This window comes from Diospyros lotus, chromosome 6 (assembly GCF_014633365.1).
Source record: "Diospyros lotus cultivar Yz01 chromosome 6, ASM1463336v1, whole genome shotgun sequence".
Classification (NCBI taxonomy): Eukaryota; Viridiplantae; Streptophyta; class Magnoliopsida; order Ericales; family Ebenaceae; genus Diospyros; species Diospyros lotus.
In genome coordinates, this window is record NC_068343.1 from 29,232,211 (window position 1) to 29,256,952 (window position 24,742).

Genomic DNA, 24,742 nt, shown 5'->3' on the forward strand with positions numbered 1-24,742 from the left:
AAAAAAACCACGCCCACGAGTGCCTTCGACCTGGGTTACCTCGCTCACGTGCGTGAGGGATAGATGGATTTGTAAAGCAACTGGACCATTAGAAATCCTGTAAAATCAAAGCTTTAATCAGACAGGCTCGTGTTCTGATTTGCACCCATCGTTTTAAACTAGAAAATACCCACCGATATAAATCCATGCACACCTCCAACTTCAAGAACTGAACCTGTGATTTGATAATATTCAAGACACAAACCCCTTGATCAAAGAAGCTAAACGTAAAACAAGAAGCAGAATTTTTTTTTCCCCTCCACAGATTGGGCGGATCCCTCACCGATGTTTCAGTCAAATGTTAACTAACATGTCTAGCTAGGATGATAAAAAGAGTGCCAAAGTACACAAGTCAAGATTGGTTGTTTTGAAACCCAGAAAAGCATCCAATTTGATAATAACTGCCCGATGAGCAATAATACAGTGATCAACAACCATGGCAATCTTCATTGAGTGCTCATTGGCTCAGGATGAGACCCAGTCAGTATGTCTAGCAACGAGTTCTGAGGCTCCAACTCCTCGTGCCACAATGGCAGCTTATCGCCTGGATAGAATTTCCTCGTCACGCCCTCTGAATTTATCTGCAGAAATATAAGGACAAGAAGAAATAGGTTTAGCTACTGAAGTAGAGAGAGCATCAGAACAGGAAAAGGCGAACTCGGCGAATGAAATCCTACAGTGACAGTCCGAACAACACCCCCACTGGCGCCATCTCGAGCAATGGCAAGGGAAACGGCCTTGACCACCAATTGCTGCAGTACAACACCGACAGTGTTAAAAACAATAAAATAAGCTTGACTCTAAAATCATGCCCCAGTAACAATTCCATCCTTTGGGCAGGAACTTACCATCATAAAAAGTTCTATGTAATGAAAAACAAAAAACAAATGGAGAACATCAATGGTAAATTAAATGGGCAGAATACATGACCAAAGAGTCGGTACAAAATCTAGTGGCCATTAGCTGTTAGCTGAAGTGGTAGTTTCTGATCCACTAGTTCAGTAAAGGTGCACAGTCTTAAAGTGGCATCAGCCCAGATTTTCTTTTCCTGTTTCTTTTCTCTCAAGTACAAGCATGCGAGCCTGGGGAATTCAAGTTACAAAGATTTTTATACAGGAAATAAATATGAAGCCATGCAACATGGCCCCAGTTTTGTTCTTAAGGCAAAGGCCATCCCATCAAAAGTAGCAACCAACATTCTGTTTCAAGTAGTCAACTGCTGTCACGAGCAGGCTAAGTATGACAGGTCCAAGAATGACAAGATTCGTGATGATCAACTATATGTAGTCAATGACACTTATCTAGTTGCAAAAGTCAACTACATACCTCAGCCTCCTCCTCGGTCATTCCTTCTTTCCATGATTGATCAAAGAATCCATACAAGTAACTAGAGCCAGATCCTGTTAAATGTTGATGATAAATCTTTGAATCCAATAAATATAACATTACAGTGTGCTTCTGGTATTTCAAGATCAAAACAGAACATCCTCAAACAGCTGTTTCAGATACAAGTCTATTATTTGAAAAAAGTTTACACTTCCTAGTAACAGCTGCAACAGCATAGAAGAATCAAAAGCTTAGAAGATGAAACAGAAAGAAGTTACTTGTGTGTAAAAATTTAAATAAGAGTTCAGCTGCTGACAGTCATCATCTAGGCATGGTAAGATGATTCAACAAGCTGGCAAATTGAAAAGAAAAGAAGACTGAAAAACATCCAAACATATATTATGAGGATACAAATTAAAATTAAATATACACATATTTCATCATCCTCCCCACCTAGTGGGATTAAGGCTTGGTGCTGCTATTGTTTGCTTATACATATACCATACCGAGAGCCTGTTAAGAAGCCATTACTACTGGGAAATGGTATCTACATCCATTATCCATCGTACCAAGCATAATTAACAGCTCAATATATCTGTTCAAACAGGTCAGATTCAGAGGATTATTCAATAAATTGATATGCATATTTCTGGAAATAACTACAAGCATCAATTCCAGAAAATGTCTGCCCAATTAATTATTTAATTAAGCTAAATAAATTTATGGAGAGCAAATGACATACATATTGATATATAAAACTAGTGTATGCCCTCCAAATGGAGCTCAAATGGTCCTCCATAACTTCCGTTATTCTTAAATGCCATGACACAGGCAAAAATGATTGGCCCACTCTTTTCACTTGCTAATCACATTGAATTTCACTTTTTATAGTAGTCTCGTGTTGATAAAGTAACCTTCAATGGCTCTGCAGTGAAGACACATTAATTCGTACCTATTTGGAATTATAAAATGCTTAACAATCTACCTTTCTTGTTAAAAAGTTAAAGTCATTGGTTGAGAAGCACCAGTTATAAGAGTTTAGCTAGCAAGCCACTGCAAGGCCCATTCTTTATTGAACAGAAATGCAGCTATATACTTCCTTCCCATAAGCTATCGCTATGGATCAAACTGCCGAAGCCTAGTAAGTATCAAATGAAGCTCACCAACATTTTACGATATCAGTGATTCAGTATCACAATGTAATATTGTGTATTTATGTTTTCTTAATAACTTCAATAACTATGTCTTAATCTCTTTTAACAGTTGCAACTAGACTATTAGCCTGAAGATTAACTTTTCTACATGTAGTTATCAAGGCTCGTGCATATTAGCTATCCAAACTGTCATAAATTAAAAGTTATAGACTGCGAAGCAATATAAATCTTATTTCATTTACACAACATAATATGCAAAAATTTACTTCCACACATTAAATGGGTTTTATCCTGCATCCAAATAAAACACACTACCATACATGACCAAACAAATTCAAAGAGCGTAACATCTCTAAAAGAAGGATCCAACTCTTTGAGAAGCATTAAAATTCATAAATTCACAGATAATGATGGTATCTATTAACTGTGATGTGTATTTTTCTTAACGCTAACCCTAAGGTTACTAAATGGCTTCTATTATTTGAACTTGATATATAGCAAAGCATAAGTGAAGATTTAAATCAAGAATTTCAAGCATTCCATAATAAGTCTATACTTTATGATTTTATATATATCTGCTCTTCCAACTTATTTAGATCCAAAATCTTTCAATTACATCATTTGTTGATTATTTCATAAAAATACATCATTATTTGTTCAATATTTTATAAATATAAAATATTTACATTTAGATATCTATATTCTTTTGATTTGAACCTAAGAAGCATGGACGTTTCTATAAAATTTCATGCCATATTTAAAACAACACTCATCAAACACTTTCAAATTCATGACTGACACTAGTTTAAATGCATCCTACTCTCATCCAAATTGCAATTATTTTTGCTTTTCTAGATTCAAACAATATAACTCCTCAAGCACCTCCACCAACCCAAAATCACACTTCTTTATTTTATATCATTATTTGTTGATGAGATATTTATGCAGATTAATTTTGTCATCAAATGTTAAAATGATATTGTCAGGACTCTAGTTCTAACTAATGTTTTCTTTGAAGGTACAACTGGAATTTAAGGGGAAAATAGGAAGAAATAAGGGGGAGGCAAACCAAAATGAGGGAAACTAACAGAAAATAGGGGGAAAACTGGGAGAAATGGGAAAGAAATCTGACAGAATTGAGAGGGAAATCAGAGAGAACAATAGGGGGAAATGAGATACTTCAATAAATTTTTCATAATTCATACATTGACATCCTCAGCCACGATTCTATTGACATACGAGGGCTATGGCTGTATATATAAACAGCCCACGATTCTATAGAGCAGTTACCACTACACCACTACTAATAACTGCTCCTAAATCACTACACTACCCCCCACTACTCCATAACTATAATTCCTAGAACATAACTGTAAATAAACACAAATAAATATATATAACAACTGAAATTAAAAATAAGAAAATATCTTCCTAATTCTTGGGGTCGTGATAGATATAAGGCATCCAGTCATTGTCGTTTTTTAACAGTAATAATTTCTTTTTTCCCCTTTGACTGGAGCAGGGGAAGATGAAATATGATCCACAACGAGCAGATAAATTGATTGACACCCCAGTAATAGAATAGGTTATTGAAAGAAAAATATACTAATAGGGACAGAACAAGTTATCTGACAGCAAAGACAATAACAGCTGGTGTCTTAACATTCAATTGTAAACTAAATGTATGCCCATTGGATTCTCGGGCTGGGAAGAGAACAACACAAGAATCCAAACTCAGATCCCAAAATAAGTTTGAAATGTTACCAACCTCCAATGGCGAAAGGCTGCTCTATTAATGTTCCCCCAAGAGGAATCCCATATATCTTTCCGCCTTCATATTTGTCCCACCCACCAACAATTAAACCAGTTTGTAGCATGTTCTGTGAAATCCAGATCACACCACTCAATCATCAACAGAACCTTAAACAACCTACTAAACATGAATTATGCTGTTCAATAGAAATAAACTGCCACCATAAAGTACAGATAAGGTGATACTGCACCTGAACAAACAGGTAATAAATTGCCACAACATAGACAAGAAGCTTATGGATTGGTTGTTCTTCTATATGGTTTCAGGATAGTTCAGATAAGTTTTTGCAACCAAGTCTAGGAGTTTTAGAAGCCTATGCATGGCATGGGCATCTAATGATTTCAATTCAGTACTTAAAAAGTTTGAGAATTGGGTTGCAGCTTTTGATTACTCTAACCTCACACATTATGTGTACAGACTTTGGATATTAACAACTGACACAGATAAAAATATAAACACCAGACAGTTATTTCAAATATATATATATAAACATATAACCAACTAGTTCTTATTTCAAAATATATATAAACATATAACCAACTAGTTCCTGAAATTTTTTCCAGTTACCAAGCTACATAATGATTAAAATATTTTATTGACTAATAAGAATACAAATTCATCTTAGATTTTAGCCTCGTATCCTCCTTTTGCAGTAAATATATGACTCTGGCAGCGTACAAGAAATAGAGGAGAAGAGGAGCAGGTTAACAGTAAGATACTTTTTCCAGCAGTGTAAATGACCATTAGTGGCATTCCACTGTTGAACATATGGGAAATATGTGCCATACATCCTTTTTAAATTAAATCATAAACTCAAACCTTGTTATTATATGACATTAGCCTGACAAGATTTGCAACAACTTTGACAGTTGCAGGCTGCCCCAGCTGTATCCTGCACAAAAAAAATACTGTTTTATGAATGCAGACTAATATTTGGAAACCACATAAGATGAAATTATAAAAAATGTGGCTGGACTTCAATTATGGCTATAGCTTTCCATACAAGGCTCTTAAGTCTAATTTCAAAACATCTTAAAACTAAGTATGAAGCATGAGCACAACACCATATCTGATATAAACAGAAAGTGTAACTTGAATTAACAAATAAAAAGGAATCAATCCGGCAAAACTACTTGAGGAATATTCCCATATAGAGGGCGTTTGAAAGAACAAATGACAAGGAGAGAATCAACTGCTTGTTGAGTTAATTGATTTAAGGATGACAGCACAATCCCAAATAACATTGTGCAACCCCACAAAAGGCCATGTGCTTTCCCACAAGAGGCCTTGACCTTGATACATCTAGAAGGGGAGAGATTGCACACCAAGAGAAAGTGCCATACACCAGTAGCCTTACACATTATGCTGCCTATTCATGGCGAGAAGGAATGCATTCATAGAATGACAACTCTGCTAATAGGAAGCAAATTATCCTCTACCAGGTGGACCAACAAGCCAGCTATCAATCCTATCCCATGATGTGACTAGCATCCCAACACTTGCCTTTTGTTTTGAGGCCATCCCTCCCCACTTCTGTCTTCCTTTCCCCATTTCTCATGCTCAACTAAACAATACCATTGCATCCTACAAACCTTTCTCACACACATCATATATTCCACGTCTCCCTGCCCTCAATCATTGTTGGTGTGGACAAGTGGCTCAAATCCAACACATGCCTCACATTGTTGTCACGTGAACTTGTCCTTTCTGACAAGCTCAAGGTCCTGCAGAATTCTTCTCACAGCACCCTAAGGCTCACAAGAACTTATCATCCAACAATTTCCCACACTTTTAATTCCTTGAGGAGGGAGTCCAAAGCAACCTCCCTACCAAGGCTAATTAGAGTTTGTAGTCCCCAATAGGAAAATAGAGGATTCTCGTAGGCATTTTTTTAAAGGCCTTGGCCCATGATGAACTTGAGTGAGGGAGGGAGGGCTGTTTAGGGTTTAGTAGTAACCAATGTGGGTAGACCAACCCAGAACCTCTCCTAAAGAATGTACACTAGGAAGTGACCTACCACCCAACAAGGGGATATAGTCTAAGTCAGATAATAGATGCCATCACTACAAAGGAATCCCTCTGGACATGGATCTAAAGGTTGAAGGAAAGTAGTGCATTGATGATGGAGCACAAAATACAACAAATTGAAAAAAATAAAAAAGTTCAGAAAACTCATTCATTCAGCATAAAGATATCATTCAATCCACAACAATGATAATTGGTACATTGCATGAATTTTATCACTCTAGACACCATGTCACCATGAAGAACTCAACTATAGATCCTTAGATCCATTTAAAATGTTTACCTTAGCTAGAGAGGCCTAGATTTTTTGGTTTTTACAAGGACGGCTAATAACACTTTCAATCCCTTCTTAATTTTCTTTTTCATTTGATTATTTCTTATCTATCTTTCAATTAGTCTGTATGTCAGCCTAAATTTGTTGAAGAAAGCTTCATCCCCCCTTTTACTCCAATAGCAACCAAGCCTTTAATTCGTATCAAAAATTGCAGAAAAGGCAAAAAAAGTTTCATATTTAATTAATACTCTTATCAAGATGTTTCAAATGGGGATCTGTAAAAGGTTAACGCAGCTGCAATTACAACATACTAAGATGCAACAAGTACATGAGATCCAATAATAAAGAAAATTATAACAGTACTTATAAAAGAACCACTCACGTGTGCTGATGAAGAAAGTACCGTACATAATCAGATACAATTTGAGAATCAGCAGCCTGCAAAAGGTAGAAGTTAAAAATGACCCATCGAACAAGAATCCAGATCGAACATTATTATTTTGCTTAAGTTTGCAATTCTCTTAAGGGTTCATAAGAGAGGAAATTCTAAGCACATTTGTAGGAGAATAAATAAATAGTCATTATTCCCTTAGGAAGTAGTTGACAGATGAACAAAATATATAGTGCGCTATCGCAAACTCTCATCTTATCCTTTGGTTGTCACTTGCATCTATGTGTGCCCAAGTGCATCTTTACACAGTACAGAATGGAAATGACCAAAAAACAGGGACAATAGACAATATTCAAGAGATTTCTTTTACACAATAAATGAGAAGTCCTAGAACTCATAGAATAAGGAAAAGAAATAACAAAACATCTAAATAAATGATATCATCTGGAACTGACATAAAAAACCACAGATATTTTTGCAGGTACTGCCACAACCCCATAAATTCATATTCGAGAAAGCCCAGTACATGAAGAAAAGGAACCAAATCCAAGGCATAAAAGTATTGTGCAAAACAATGAAACTGAAACCCAAAAGGTCAAAATCTGAAGATGAGAAATACTGATCCCGAGCGGCAAACGTAGACATTATCAGTCAGCTGCGTGATTTTATCCGATGCACGATTAGCCACATACATTCCTATCAATCAACACCAACAAAAGAACAGAGCATTTCATCAAATTTCAATCATTACATTCGGCAACTAACTCTCTGTTTGATTTACAACTAAGGACTAGTAAACAATAAGAAATGGATTCTTTAGTTCCTCATAAGCCAAACAAATGGAATGGTGCAAAATTAAAAGAAAAAAAGAAAAAGGGTAGATTTGGTACCCGTGCTGGTTCGAGAGTCAGCGCCGAGGACGACACCTCCATCGTAAGTGACACCGATGATCGTTGTTCCCATGTTGTGAGGGCCATTCACATCCATACTCGGATTTTCCATCAGAATATCAGTATTTCTTGGAATTCAAGCGATTTTGAAAGCAATGCTCGAAAGCCCTAACAAGATCATTAACAACCCAATCAGAAAATATGGTGCAAAACTTATATGAGCAATCATTAACAACCCAATCATTCATAAGTTACTAGAAAATATGATGCAACCCAATCATTAACAACAATAACTCATACATATCATATCAAGCTTGGTCCCACTAAACCTATCCATCCATCTATTATCTATCCCATTCAAACCGTGCATAAAGAAAATTGTAAACTGAATTTCTTTAGAAAATTATGTAATCTGTAATAATCCTACCCTGAAAAGAAAATTATGAATCAAAGTAACTATTGCTGATAATAGAAGTTTTTATTAAGAAATTCTAAAGTTGATATGATTTGATTTCCCCTGCAAGACACCAGCAACCAGAGTCAACAGGACAGAAGCCACACCTGGAATTTCAGCCTTGGAAGTGGGCCAAATTCCCACCGTGCAGAAAAAGAATAGAAAGTAGACATAGTAACAACAACTAGAATGTTAAATAAGGTAATTCAAAATGCATTAAAATGATTTTATCATTTATGTTGTTCCATGTGTATTCAGTTTGCATTTTTCTTATATGCAATTGGGGTTTCATCTTACTTACATTTAAAATGCAATTATCATGTATATATATAACCTATTGATGATAATTGTGCTGACTAATATTGTAGGCCAAGATCCATTGGGCCGAGATATGTTTCTGAGCCAAGCCCAAAAACTCATGTGGCCCATGAGTGTTTTTTGCTTCGGCCCAGCTCAGATTGCTCGCTGCTATATAAGGTCCCTTTGATGCCCTAATCGTCAATTGGCTCATTCTCTCTTTCTAAAAACCCTACTTTCAGCGCATGAATAGAGACGCACTCTCGTGAATCCCTTCTTCGATCGCTCAGCTTGTTATTGGTAAGATCTATTTGTATTGTGTAATTCCTGTTGTAAATACGCCTGAGACGTGAAGGATTGTGGCTGAAGTGACTACTTGCACAGGTAATGTTTGATGTTACTTGTTTCAGTTCTTCGGTTGTCTTTGCAATACTGTATTTCATGTGTTCTTGTTATAAGCTGATGTAATCCGTTGTAATCGATCAAATATTTAGTGGATTGACTAGAGACGAAACCTCTGCCGTGAGTAGGATCCTCTTTACAGATCCGAACACGTCAATCTCGTGTTCTTTATATTTTGGTTTATCTTTCGTTATTTACGCTTAATCTTGTGGTTTGGTCGAGACTCAGTTTGGATAAGAAAACATAGAAGACCAAAAAACACTAGTGCAAGGAATTAATGATATCCTCAGTTAAATGCATGATTATGTTACACACTCATTGGCTGCTTAATCTAATTTTGGTAATAACAAAAGATTATTATTATTATTATAAAAATAATAGTCAATCAACTTTAATGGAAAAGCCTGCATTTTAATGAACTAAACCCGAAGCCAAAGCCAAAGCCAAAGAAAGGAACAAAAATGGAGGAAGAGAAGGCTAGAAAGAAAGCCAAAGGGAAAGAGAAAATGGTTGAGGAGCCCAAACCCAAAATAGCAACAGAAAAACCAATCAAGACTAAGCAAGCTGAAGAAGCCGAAAGGATTAAGAAAGCAGAGGAAGAGGAGGCTAGAAGGAAAGCCAAAGGGCCTGTTTGTTACAGCTTAAAAGTTGCAACTTTTAGCTTCTAGCTTCAAAAAAGTTGGGATGTAGTGTTTGTTTTACCTTATAGAATTCTAACTTATAGCTTTTACTAGCTCTTGGAAGGGGTAAAAGCTGACTTTTTCAAAGCTGGGGTACCCCAGCTTTTACAACTTCTGCTTAAATGATTATATTTTTGTGACAATTTTGCCCTTATTTTTAACAAAGAATTACTCTCTTGCCTACACAATCATGGGTTTTTCTTCTCCACCGTCATCTCCATTTTCAAATCTCTTCCTCTCTCTCGCCATCTTCCTCTCTCTCTATACTCTAATTAATTTTTTTATAACACTTGAAACTTATACATATACACTAATTAATTTTTAAATTATCATTCTATAACTACTAAGGGTATTATAGACAATTATACAAAAATAAGTTATTTTACAGCTTATGGTATCAAACACCACAACTAATTAACTACAACTTCTAAAAAGTTGCAGCAAACAGGTTCACAACTTATTCTAAGTTTTAGAAGCTATAATCTAAAAAGCTATAAGCTATAATTTCTTTAATTAAGCTGCAACAAACGGGGCCAAAGGGAAGGAGAAAATGGTTGGAGGAGCCCAAACCCAAAGTCTCAAAAATTCCTAAGTCGGCACAGGGACCAGTTAGGATTGGTAAAGGGCAAATAGAGCAAGAATGCAGAATACTGTCAAAACGTAATTAACACACACATGAAGTAGCACCCCTACCCCCAACTGGACCAGTTTATTGTCAAAACGTAATTGACACACACATGAAGTATTAAGATTTGCTCATTATTTGTAAAATCAACTCCACTATCTCTGCCACTCACTTTATTATTTGTTTCTTATGACTAATAAGAAAAAAAGAGTTTAAAAGCAAATGGATTAAGAGGATGAATAGAATAACTCATGTCCTGTAAGATTGAGATACACATACTGTCAGCACTGATTGGTCTGACAAGGTCATGGACGGAATTCAAAGGGAGTTCCGGCTAATCGGAGAAGAGAGTGGATAGAGAGAGAAAGAATAACATAAAGGAGACAGAAACCAAAGAAAATTCTTACTAATCATTGGGAGCGTGGCTCCAGTACATCCGAATATATAGGCTATTAGAGGGCCCTTCTAGAAGGCTCACCCATGTCACGAGGCCATTATGTAAATAAAGAGAATTCTAAGGTAGAAGGGTAAGCCTGTGAGGGGTATTGCTGTAATAAGGAATAGAGGGGCAGTTATAGCACAGGGCTGTTTTTTAATTCAAATGTAACCAAATAGTGGCGTCAAGGCTGGAAGTATATAACCAACCTTCGCCACTAGGAGAATTATCTTTTGGCAATACAATTGAATCATTCTTTCCCTCCATTTTCTCGAATTCTCTCTCTCATTCTCTCCCTCCTATTCTCTGTTCTTCCAACCTATCAATTCCCACGCAATTCTATCGGAATCGCGAGGGAATTCTTCTTGTCAAACCTACAGTCTGACAATTTGGTATCAGAGCACCATCTTGGGCGATCGAAGTAGGGGATGGCTGACGAAACTAAAATGAAGCAAATAGAGTAGAAGCTCCATCAGATTTCGACAACGATTGGTGAGATCCAGAGTAGGATGGAATCGATGGAGAATTCAGTGGATCGACGAATTGAAGGCACGGTGAATGTGTGGCACGAAGAGAGCAGATCACAGGCAGCAAGAATGGAAGAACAAATGAGGGAGCAAGGGCAAGCCCTTAAAGATCAGATGCAACAGTTTGTTCTGATGCTCACTCACCAGACTCAGGTGCGTATTTCCCTCGAGTTTCCAACAAGAAACAAATCGAAGCCAATCCTGCGTGGCCCAGGAGGTAATGGCCAATCGGAGGGATCAGCAGAGTTGGAGGTGGCACCACAGGCGATGGAAGAGAATATAGAAGTTAGGAGGCAAGGCTATGGAACCAGATCACACCAAGCTAGTTTTCCCATACCTAAGATGGGGATACCACTTTTTGATGGCCATAACTCGAGGTGGTGGGTGAGGCGTTGTGCGAGGTTGTTCGGCTTGCACAATGTGGCCGAAGCTCAGCGAATCACATTTGCGGCAGCCTACTTAAACGATGAGGGAGACGCATGGTTCCAAGGCTGGAGTGGTGCAAGGGAGGACTGCTCGTGGGAAGAATTTGTGGAAGGATTGTGCGAATGGTTTGGGGAGAAGGGAATGTTGGATGTGGTCGAAGAATTTAACAAATTAAGACAAGGAGAATCGGTGCAGGCCTATCAACAGAGATTTGAAGAGTTGAAGGCCCTGATGTTGCTCTCGAACCCTACCCTCACCGAGGGGTACTTCGTATCAAGCTTCATAAGCAGTTTGAACGAAGAGGTCTGCCTTACAGTCAAAATGTTCCAACCCAAGACTGTCCAGCAAGCCACTGAGTGTGCCAAACTTCAAGAGTTGACAGTGGAGGCATTGGTCAAGAAGTAGAGGGGTGTCAATAGAGGGTGGAAGATGGCACCCATGCTAGTAAGTAACAGAGGATGGGGAAGGAATGAGGAAGCATGGGTTCAGGAAGCAAGGGTTTGGCAGCCTTACCAGCACCTCCTCCACCAATACAAGGAAATTTGATGAAGCAGAGGCGATTGGCAGGCCTCTGTTTTAGGTGTGGAGACAAATACACACCTAACCACCAATGTAAAAGGCAGCTATTGCTACTAGAAGGGGCAGAACAAGTGGGAGAAGAAGAGGATGGAGACATTCTGGAAGAAGAAGGGGAAGATGAGAAGGTGGAGATATCCTTGCATGCTCTAAGGGGAGTGGTGACTAACAAAATTATTAAGGTGGAAGGGAAGGCTAGAGGTAACTATCTGATGATTCTTATTGATAGCGGAAACACTCATAGCTTCCTAGACGAAAGGATAGCGAGGAGATTGAAGTGCAACCTCACGGGGACACAGCCCTTGGCAATGACAGTAGCTAATGGCCAGAAAGTTTTGTGCAAGTCCACTTGTGTGGGGTTTTGTTGGCAAATGCAGGGGGAAGACTTTGAGGCTGATCTTCGCCTACTCAAATTTGGGGGTTGTGACATGGTCTTAGGGGTTGATTGGATAAGAGAATTCAGCCCCATTTGCTTTGACTTTAACAAGATGGAGGTGATATTCGAGAAATGGGATAGGGGGATGACCCTAACTAGCAATGTAGAAGCAGGGACATGTAAAATGATCTCAGGCAAAAAGTTACACAAATTACTCAAGAGCAAGCGGACGCAAGTAGCCCAACTTTTCTCGGTACATTCTATAGAAGGGAAGGAAGACATAGAAGACAAAGGAGATAAGTTGAACTCGGTGGAAACCACAACGGCTCCTTGGGAGGTAACTCAACTAGACTCTCTCAATTTACTCTTAGATGAATTTGTGGACTTGTTTGAGGTGCCTAAGTCTCTACTACCCCCAAGACCCATAGACCACACTATCAACCACCAAACCAACGTAGAACTAGTCAATATCCGCTCATATAGATACCCCCCAAAACAAAAGGTTGAAAATGAACGCATGATCAAAGACATGCTCAGTACTTCTGTTATACAGCCAAGCACCAGCCCCTATGCCTCTCCCTTGTTATTGGTAAAAAAGAAAGATGGCAGTTGGCAGTTTTGTATTGATTATCGCTAGCTCAATTCCCTCACCATCAAGAACAAATTCCCAATACCCATCATCGAAGACCTGTTAGATGAATTGCATGAAGCCAAGATTTTCTCTAAACTTGACCCCAGATCTGAGTATCACCAAATTAGAATGCATCCCAATGATATCTACAAAACTGCCTTTAGAACCCACCAAGGGCATTATGAATTCTTGGTAATGCCCTTTAGATTGACTAACGCTCTAGCAATCTTCCAACCCCTTATGAATCAAGTATTTGAGCCTTACCTACGCCAATTTATTTTGGTATTCTTTGATGACATTCTAGTATACAGCCCCACTTTTTCCACACACCTAGAGCACTTAAGAGCAACTCTACAAGTCATTTGATTCAATAAGTTGTACATTAAGAGGTCTACATGTGCATTTGCACAATCCCAAGTGGAGTATCTCGACCATGTCATTTCTGGGGCAAGAGTTAGTACAAATCCGCATAAGGTAGTAGCTATGACTGCTTGGCCTAGACCCCTTAATGTGAAAGCTCTACGGGGATTCTTGGGTCTCACCGGCTACTACTGCAAATTTGTCAAAGACTATGGCACCCTCAATAGACCACTAACAGAGCCGCTGAAAAAAAAAGGCTTCCATTGGAATGAGAGGGCGGAAGAGGCATTTGAACGTTTGAAAGTTGCTATGAGTAAGGTACCTACACTGAGCCTACTTGATTTTAATCAGCCCTTTGTATTAAAACTGATGCCAGTGATAGCGGGGTGGGGGCAGTCCTGACGCAAGGTGGCAGACCCTTGGCTTTCATCAGCCAAACATTGGCCCCTAAGCATTTAGGCCTCAGTATATATGATAAAGAGCTACTAGAGGTGCTAATAGCTGTGGAGAAGTGGCGACACTATCTTGAAGGAGGGAGGTTTATCATAAAGACCAACCACGAAAGCCTTACGTTTTTGTTACAATAGAAACTTCACACCCACCTCCAGAGAAAGGGCAAGTCAAGTCTGGACTATGTTATTCAATACCAGAGAGGTCAGGAGAACAAAGCAATTGATGCCTTATCTCGGTGTGTGGAAGAAAGAGCCTTAGCGGCTATCACTACAATTACCCCAGATTGGTTCCGGGAAGTAATGGCTAGCTACACCCAGGGTGACTGTGTAACATCCCGTATCGAGCGATAGGAAGGACTAGAACAACTTACCCTGATGGGCCTACACGAACTTCCCAGGGAGGTCAGCCATTCTTGGATTTCCCCAGGTCAAGCACGCTTAACTTGGGAGTTCCTTGTCTGCATTCAACCCAAAAGGTATCCAGCTAGTGTTGTTTCCTTCCTTACACTATCCTCGATATATACTAACTTTTCTTGGCTCTCGGGGTATTACATTCTCCCCCCCTTGAGCACATGACATCCTCGTCATGCGACCTAACAACCGGTCCCAGATCTCCCCCTTGCATGGCCGATGTGGGATTCGCCTAAGATGCCTACATGCACCCCCCCTTAAGAACTCAGCGTTCTCGCTGAGGTTTGCCCCACCACCGCGCTCAGAGGCTCGGGGGTCGGCTCTGATACCACCTGTAACATCCCGCATTGAGCGATAGAAAAGATCGAAACAACTACCCTGATGAACCTACACGAACTTCCCAGGGGGGTCACCCATCCTTGGATTACCCCAGGTCAAGTACGCTTAACTTGGGAGTTCTTTACCAACATTCAGTCCAAAAGGTATCCAACTGGTGTTGTTTCCTTTCTTACACTATCCTCGATATATACTAACCTCTCTGGGCTCTTGGGGTATTACATTTTCCCCCCCTTAAGCACATGACGTCCTTATCATGCGACCTTACAACTGATTCCAGATCTTCCCCCGATGCATGGCTGATGTGGGATTCGCCTAAGGTGCCTACATGCACCCCCCCTCGGGGACTCAGCGTTCTCGCTGAGGTTTGCCCCACCACCGCGCTCAAAGGCTCGAGGGTCAGCTCTGATACCACCTGTAACATCCCGTATCGAGCGATAGGAAGAACCGGAACAACTTACCCTGATGGGCCTACACGAACTACCCAGGGAGGTCACCCATCCTTGGATTTCCCCAGGTCAAGCACGCTTAACTTGGGAGTTCCTTGCCTGCATTCAGCCCAAAAGGTATCCAGTTGGTGTTGTTTCCTTCTTTACACTATCCCATAGTTCTGAAAGGCGCGAGGCGCAGCGAGGCGCAAAGGGTCCTGGAGCCTGAGGCGCGAGGCGCACGAGGCGAGGCGCGCCTTTGCGAAGCGAGGCGCACCTTTAGAAAAAAAACTAAAAATCTTGTAAAATCATAAAAAACTATCAAATTATCAATAATAACACATGCATATCATTAATGTTTCATTATCTTCAAATTCTAAACTAACAACATCAAAGTTAATTCATTCATCATACAATTTCTAAACTAGAAACATCATCAAAGTTCAAACTTAAAGTCTCAAACTCAAACAAGTACCAACCATCGTGCAAAGTTCTAAACAAACATATAAACACTACAAGTCCACAATCAATAAAGAAGTTTTAATCATTATCATCATCATACCCTTCACCAAATTGAAAATCATCATCTTACGGTGCCATATTTTGCTCATCCCTAATTCCCTGTTATTTTTCTTCTTTTGCATGTACTCTCCAATCTCTTGTTTTATTGATGGAGGACATTTTGGAATAGCTTTAGTATTCTCCATAATCAATAAACACTACAAGTCCACAATCAAGAAAATGCTTTCATTTTGAAAAATGCTATTTTTCTAGGTCTGAAAGATTAGCGCATTTTTTCTAAATCTGGAAGATTAGGGCATTATAAGGAGACATATAAAAAAATGTTTTCATTTTGAAAAACTAACTCCCGGTATTTTGATAGTTAATATTCATTGTTGTTAAAATGATTTTTAATGAATTTTTCAAGAAATAGTAGGTATGTATTTTGGGGGTGGTAAAATCGCTAAATCCTGAATTTGTACTAAAATCAAAATTCTATTTTCTTATTGTTATGGATTTTGATTTTTTAGATATTTTTATTGAATCCAAATGGGGGGTACTTTCTTATTTACATTTATGTATTAAAGTAAATGGAAAGGTAAAATATAAATAAAAGAAAATGTGGACATTTACTTAAACTAAAGAAATGTAAATAAGTAGTGATGTATACATGCTGAAACTGAGAAGAGGGGATGCTGGAGAGGAGAGAAAGAAATGATGCAGGCAGGATGCAGGCGCGGTTTTCATGAGGAGCGCCTAGGCGCGCCTTTAATAACTATGCATTATCCTCGATATATACTAACTTCTCTGGGCTCTCGGGGTATTACATTCTCCCCCCCTGAGCACATGACGTCCTCGTCATGCGACCTTACAACCGATCCCAGATCTCCCCCCTTGCATGGTCGATGTGGGATTCGCCTAAGATGCCTACATGCACCCCCCTTAGGGACTCAGCGTTCTCGCTGAGGTTTGCCCCACCACCGCGCTCAGAGGCTTAGGAGTCAGTTCTGATACCACCTGTAACATCCCGTATTGAGCGATAGGAAGAACCGAAACAACTTACCCTGATGGGCCTACACGAACTTCCCAAAGAGGTCACTCATCCTTGGATTTCCCCAGGTCAAGCACGCTTAACTTGGGAGTTCATTGCCTGCATTCAGCCCAAAAGGTATCCAGCTGGTGTTGTTTCCTTCCTTACATTATCCTCGATATATACTAACTTCTCTGGGCTCTCGGGGTATTATAGACTGGATTAAGGAACTAATGGAACAAATGGTCCTCGACCCCTATAGCAAACCCGGTTATTCTTTGCAGCATGAAGTGCTGAGATATAAGGACAAAATTATAATTGGTGAGGATGAAACTCTCAGGCAAAAGATCTTAGAAGCATTACATGACTCTCCTGTGGGGGGCCACACAAGAATGCAAAACACTTACAGTAAGGTCAGACAACTATTCTTTTGGCCAGGACTGAGGAGAAAAGTAAAGGAGTATGTGAAGGGTTGTGACACGTGTAATAGATGTAAGCATGAAAACATTCACCCACCAGGATTGTTGCAACCATTACCAGTGCCTGACCAAGCATGGACTCACATTAGTATGGATTTTATAGAAGGGTTGCTGAAATCTGAAGGAAAGGATTGTGTGTTAGTGGTGGTGGACCAAATATGCCCATTTTTTGGGTCTATCACACCCATTTAGGGCATAGGAGGTGGCCAGGGTCTGTTTGGATTAGGTGGGCAAGTTACATGGGCTGCCTCAAGTGATTGTTTCAGATAGAGATAAAGTTTTTACCAACATTCTCTGGAAAGAGTTAATGAAATCCCTCGAAACACAACTCCACATGTCTTCTTCGTATCACCCGAAGACGGATGGACAGACCGAAAGAACTAATTAGTGCCTCGAGACATACTTAAGATGTGTGTGCCTAATGAATTCTACCAGGTGGCACAAATGGCTCTCATTAGCTCAATGGTGGTACAATACCACCCAACACTCCTCGCTAAAGATGACACCGTTTGAAGTTTTATATGAATACAAACCCCCGCTCTTACCACTGGGAGGAAAACACAACCAAGTAACTACGGTGGACGATTATTTGACTCAAAGAAAGCAGATGTTACAGACCCTAAGAGAGGAGCTAGCCAATGCCCAAACAGAATGAAACAATATGCTGATCAGAAGAGGAGTGAAAGAATTTCCGCGATCGGAGATAAGGTGTACTTGAAACTAAGGCAAGCCCAGCTGAAAACTCTTTCCCCCAGATCAGTCACTAAGCTGAACCCTAAATTCTATGGGCCCTATGAAGTGTTAGCCAAGGTGGGACAGTAGCGTACAGGCTCAAACTACCATGTATCACTCCTCAAACCTCTCCCCGACACAAACCCAGTCAATTCTTCCCTACCATCTGTAATCCAACCCGCACAACAAGAACCAAAGCCCATCACTAAGTGGACAGGAGAATAATCTACAAGCACCAAGCCCCCATCACGGAGGTCCTCGTGCGCTGGTCCAATCTCCACCTTGAAAACAACGCGTGGGAATACCTTCCCGACCTCCTAAAATAGTTTCCGAGGGCAGCAAGACTTCTATGAATTACTTGGGGACAAGTAATGCTTCTAGTGGGGGAGAATTGTCACGAGGCCATTATGTAAATAAAGAGAATTCTAAGGTAGAAGGATAAGGGGTATTGCTGTAATAAGGAATAGAGGAGCAGTTATAGCACATGGCTGTTTTTTAATTCAAATGTAACCAAATAGTGGCGCCAAGGCTGGAAGTATATAATCAACCTTCGCCACTAGGAGAATTATCTTTTGGCAATACAATTGAATCATTCTTTCCCTCCACTTTCTCGAATTCTCTCTCTCTTCCTCTCTAGTTCTCTCCCTCCTATTCTCTGGTTCTTCCAACGTACCAATTCCCACGCAATTCTATCGGAATCGCGAGGGAATTCTTCCTATCAAAACTGCATTTTGGCAACCCATTAGGCATTACAAAATATGGATGGACCTATCTACCCCTATTACATATAAGCTACGTGACACATACTAGAAAAAGGAACATGTCACAAAACATTTACAATATTAGACATTTGTTATCCTACCATTGGTGATCAAGAACAACTTTTTGTATATTAAATGATCTGATATGAGAATAAGAAGGCAGATATGTGGTCTGCAACAGAAAATCTTAGGCATAGACGATATTGTGAAATGACAGATGCAACATCTGTTAAAGATACATACATTTTTTTCTATTTTTATTTTATTTTTATATGTAATGTGTTCGATTTGATCCTATAATAACTTAAGGAGGATAAAAATCAAATAACAAAATGAAAAGACAATATGCATTCATGAACTTACCAAATAAATGAAATTTACTGGAATTCATAGAAGTTTTTCCAAACAGGACATTGATAGTGTTCATAAGCTAATTAACCAATCCAATCAACAGAAGCACAAGATGGGAAGGCACAGATATTAAAAACATGAAAAGGGGACTCTACTAGAGTTAGAAGATAAAAGTCATGGAACATTAAGACTACTTTTGCTGATCCCAAGACAAATAAATTTAATTGTTGTAGTTTGAAAATAACAATTTGGCGCCGTCTGTGGGAATTGAGCAAAAAGTCATCCTCCTTTGTAAAAGCATTCGTATGAAGATGTCACCTCAATGCTCCCACTAAAATTCAACAACACCATTTATTATCTGTTTCAAAATTATTCAAATTTTTATGTATAATTTCAACACGCAATTTTGAAATTAGGATGCTACGTACACATGGCATGAAATTTTTCAATGTCCCATGTTCATGTTTTTCCTTTTTGGCCAATATTTCTAGCTTTTAGGTGGCCTAACTAATAATGCATTGTGTTTGTACATAATTAAAATGTATGATCAATATATTTTGTTGGAAACCAATTTAATTAATTACATTAAAAAATTAGACTGCATAAAGATTGATATTTATTAACATGTTAGCTAATAATTAATCTATTGAAATATGATATTATTACTTGTTTCAAAATGGAAATGGGAAATGGGAGGATCACACTGTTGCTCCAAAGTGGGCTTGAGGAGCGGGCCATGGTCAACCAAAGAAGACACCTTGCTAACAAATTATATATTCAAGAACACGTATGTACGTACGTACGGTGAAGGCCAATGGAGATCTCTCCCCAAGAAAGCTGATATATGTGTTTTCTTGAAATTTCCATAAGGAGCATCCTTTTGATCTCTTAATAATATTCTTGTCTAATATTTGGTAATAGTAATACTTTTATTTATAGGGGTACAGAGATGTGGGAAGAGTTGCAGATTGAGGCATGCATGGGATTAACAAAAGGAAACATCATCTTAAATGTGGAAGAAGACTTAATACAAGAAATCCACAGATCCAGAAGCCAACGACAAGCAGAAAATTAAAGAAGCAAATGATCAAGAAAAGCAATGAAAATACAAATGGTTCCAAAACTGAGGAACCTCCCAAGACTAGAGTTTTTCTGCCAAAACCCATAAGGGTTTCTTCAGTATTTTCAAGAAGTAACAGCGTTGTTAGTTTATTCAGTGGCTCATCATCAAGTGTGTGTTTGTGTGTGTGTGATGTGGAAAAATATGTTCCATTTGGGGCAATGGGCAGCATTGTGTGCATGTGGACTAGCCATTGCCGGAACTGGAGGATGCAAATTATGGAGTTTGTGGGGGATCTCCAGAATTTCAATTTCTTGATGGATTTGATTATGTCACTCCCCCACAGAGTCCTTCAATTATGTAAACATGCTAAAACAAGTCTAGATAAATATTTACAACTTCTTTAGGAAATAAATAAAATGTTCAAACACTGTCTATCATTGTCATTGAAAAATAGTTTTTAAATTATTAGTAAGTATGTTAAATATTTTTAAGCTAGATTCTGCCTTTAATGTTTTTGCTTTCGCGGGTCTTCGTGCGGATTCCCCCCCCCCCCTTTTTTTTTTTCTTTTTCAGAAGTTGTTAAAAGAAAACGCACACACACACACACACACACACGAGAGCTAGAAGTTGATGTGCTAATAAAATAAATAATGGGAAAAGTACTCCAATGAGTCTCCACTTTTTTTTAAAGTCCTATCAAAATGCCCTCCACGACTTGAAAATAGCCAGCTATACTTTTTCAATAATCAGCACATTATACCAAAGATGCGTAAAATACAAAAAAAAATATTAAATAAATCAATATTAAATGATGACCCGAGTATATTACTAAGATTGGTTCTTTAACATGATACTTCTAACTATACAAGATGTTAAAACATCAAAGGCAAACATTCTCTACAAGTAAAATTTAGTGAGAGAACAAATATTGATGAACAATATTACCTATTAGTTTAGTATGATAATTTTGGGTTGATGAATAGGAAATATGAAATGAATAAAAGTAAAAGAATTTTCATTTTACAGCTGGTAAAAAAAAATAAAAGTCAAAACTGAAAAAACAAATACAGCCAAATAGGTAGGTCCAATTAGATTTTCGAGGCCCTAGTTAATTAACAAGGCCCTTGTTAATTATACATGTTGTTCATATATATATATATTGTTGTGTAAAATATAAATATAATATGATAAGGCTCTTTTTGTTAATTTTTTATCCTTGACATAAGATAAGTAGCATTTTATTTTCTATAATTAACATTAAAACAACAGCCAATACAAAAAAATAGAACAATACATCAAAGTTAACTAGACACAGTAAGAGAACAAAATGAGAACAAAGCAAGGAATAGCTAGAGTTGAAACAACAACGATAAAAGAGCTATATAATTATAATTTGCCCAGATCCAAGCACCATGACCCACACAGTGAACAACTCACAAATCATAATGTTACAGATTAATTTAAATCAATTTTAGTAACCAAATTAAAATATATATGTTGGCCGATTGCAGGAAAATCTCAACAAGTGGTATCAGAGCCAGATTTGGCTTCAAGATCCAAAGGAGATCATGAACAGAGAAGTGCAAGGACAGATTGAAGGCGACAGTATCCTTATTTCCCCTTTGCCCTAATTTTTTCTTTCTGTTCGATGATATATTCGTTGGGATTTAGGTATTCTGTTTATTGTTTGGGCATTGCGATTCTTGAATAGTCTTGGACATCTGGCTGTATACGCGGTTAATTTTGTTCTTGAATCTTGACACGTTGTTTTGGTTGTTTTTCTGATTTCTTTCTGGGTTCTTGTTTTTGCTGTGTATTGGATTTATTACAGAATTTGGTTTTCTCTTGCCGTCGGTTTTGTTTTTCTCCATTGTTTGTGAGTCTTGAACCGATCTGGTTTTGATTTCCTGTGGCATGTTTTTGTGGGTTAATTGCAAGAATCGTTGGGGATTGAAGTACTGGTACTCCCTGTAGTAAGTGTGAAGCACTTGGTCTTGGGAGAGATTGATTGTGTCTTATTGCTTCGTATATTTGGAAGCATTGCAATCTGGTCCCTGTACTGTATTCTTGTGTCACTGCCATTATTGATTTTGTCTAAGCTGTTGGGTTTACCTTGATATTTACTGTTCTGTTTGTGTTCTGTATACGCTGTTCATCTTGTGTCATTCTTGTTCAACTTCTTTTCGGTTTGGATTCTGTGTTGCTGTTGTTTTTTCTCTTTGTTTTCCTTGCAAGATCCATTGGATCAAAAGGCAAAAGAACAGCACTGGTTCAAGAAAATAAATTAGAGAACCAAACCAGAGATGGAGTCAATGAAGGTGGAACTGGAAAGGTTCAATGGCCATGGGGACTTCGGGATGTGGCAGAAGAAGATGAAAGCTGCTTTGATCCAACACTGGTGCATGAAGGCCTTGACAGAACAGAAGGTGGAAAAGGAAGGTAAGATGCCCACTCAAGAAGACCAGGACATGAATGAATAGGCTTACAGCCTTCTCATTCTGAACCTCTCAGAAAATGTACTCCGACAGGTAAATGAAGAAGAAACAGCCTCTAAGGTATGGTCTAAACTAGAGTCGTTATATATGACTAAATCTTTGTCAAATAAAATTTACCTAAAAGAACAGTTATTTGGTTATAAAATGAATTCTGCTAAGACCTTAGAAGAGAATTTAGATGACTTTAAGGTTATAACCATAGGGTTAGCAAACATTGATGAGAAAATCAGTGATGAAAACCAAGCAATAATTCTGTTAAATTCTTTGCCAGAAGGCAATAAAGACCTAAAAACTGCAATTAATGGTAGGAGTTCCCTGACATTAGATGATGTCTTACTGGCTTTAAGGTCTAGGGATTTAGAGGTCAAGAAAGAAAATAAATTAAATCCTGGTATAGGCCTTTATGTTAAAGGGAAACCTGATCGAAGTCCTCAATTTAGAAGTAGGAGTGTGTCAAAATCTCAACCTAGGAATAGAGGAATGTTAAAAGTAACCTTCTGGCTTTGCAAGAAGGAGGGCCACCTTAGGAAGAATTGTCCTTTAAGGAAAAATGAGCATACGCAAGAAAATGCAAATCTCTCAAATGGATATGAGAGTGAAGAAGGGCTGTCCATTTTTGGAGTCTAGGCATAAGAGGTTATGGCACATAGGGTTAATATGGCTGTAAAGAGAGAAAGCTAAAGCGATTAGGTCAATTGAGAGAAACCCTTGAATGCATGTTGTTACTCCTTGTTCTTCCCCCCTGTTTGTGTGAATCACTGTGAGTTGGAGGAGGAGAGATGATCAATTGCTATCATCTGATGTGGAGAACATGAGTAAGTGGTTGTCTCTTTGTTTTTGATCGGTAAGAACCTTAACTTTGTATCGCTAATCTCTGGGTAAAGTCGCTTGGGCTTGAGAGATTGTTTAAGGAGAGACTGTGAGTGCTGGTAGATTGCTCGGGTTAGAGCATTGTGTACTCTGTTTTAGTTCTTCTTGTTTTGCGATACTGTGAGAGTTGTGATCTTGTTTAAATCGTTGTAATCGTTTTGTAAGAGTTAAGCAAGTTAGGCATGTTGGATTCAAATAGGTTGGTAACCTAGTTTTTGTGAATCCTGTGGGTTGGGTAAATCCCAAATAGATGCCTGTGTTATGGGTGGATCCCATTGTTGACAGGGTTGCAATAAACCACAAAATCTCGGCAGTACCACGAACTCAAAGAAACAATCAGAAAACGTAAACCAGAAATCACAAGAACAAACCACACAAGAACACAACCATATACGTGTTCGGATCCAAGGTGGATCCTACTCACGGCAGAGGCTATCAACCCCTAGTCAATCCACTAATAATGAATAGAACAAGAGGATTACATAAAGATTACAGTGTAAAACCGACAGGAAATCGAAACAACTTACACCGAAAATAGATGATAAATCGAATACAATCTCAATAATCCCAAGTGATACATACTTACCGTGAGACAAGATTGGAATCGCACGCTTCTTCGTTCGTTCTGATTGCCGAGAGAGATTCACAGTTCTTGCAAAACTACGGTTTCTGTCCTTGGCTTAACACGTGAATGAGCTGCTTTAATTTCCTCTATTCAATTTATCTAGGGGCCAAGGGACACAAATGGGGTTAGAAGAAAGACCAATTAAAGTGGACTTGGGCTTGGGCTTTATACACCAACAGCCCAACCCAATTTGTTTATATATATACAAGCCCATTAGTTATTTATTTGACCCAATTAATTATTGAGTCACATTCCAACAATATATAATTATAATTTGCCTAATTTTGGTTTAACCACAGTTTATTTTAGTAACTAGCACAAAAATATAACATAATAAAACTCTCATAAACAAAAAATAGCACAAGAATTCAACCACTGAATCATAATCGTCGCCCCTGACGACCACCACCGGTGAAAATTTTCGACGATTAGAGTCTACCATTAGAAACGCCAGGTTAAGAGAATTGACATAAAAAAAAATGGGACAAACTTAATAGCTGAATTTT

General features: G+C 38.5%; 1 protein-coding gene across 1 annotated transcript; it reads right to left on the reverse strand.

Moving 5' to 3' along the window:
• Positions 1-200: 200 nt before the first annotated feature.
• On the reverse strand, positions 201-24,364 carry LOC127803984 (proteasome subunit beta type-6). Its single transcript, XM_052340667.1, has 9 exons — positions 24,198-24,364; positions 7,913-8,080; positions 7,642-7,718; positions 7,014-7,069; positions 5,152-5,224; positions 4,288-4,399; positions 1,366-1,439; positions 717-791; positions 201-620 (listed from the first exon to the last, which is right to left on the reverse strand). Exons 2-9 carry the CDS (start codon positions 8,022-8,024, stop codon positions 486-488), a joined length of 714 nt encoding a protein of 237 aa, XP_052196627.1. The 5' UTR covers positions 8,025-8,080; positions 24,198-24,364; the 3' UTR covers positions 201-485.
• Positions 24,365-24,742: the final 378 nt, after the last annotated feature.

Bases quoted from the DNA above. Each gene is read 5' to 3' on its own strand.
- LOC127803984 (XM_052340667.1), bottom strand. From the start codon at position 8,024: ATGGAAAATCCGAGTATGGATGTGAATGGCCCTCACAACATGGGAACA. The intron at 5,225-7,013 runs GTGAGTGGTTCT...TTTTTTGTGCAG, and splicing joins TACTTTCTTCATCAGCACAC to GATACAGCTGGGGCAGCCTG. The intron at 792-1,365 runs GTATGTAGTTGA...GTTGTACTGCAG, and splicing joins TGACCGAGGAGGAGGCTGAG to CAATTGGTGGTCAAGGCCGT.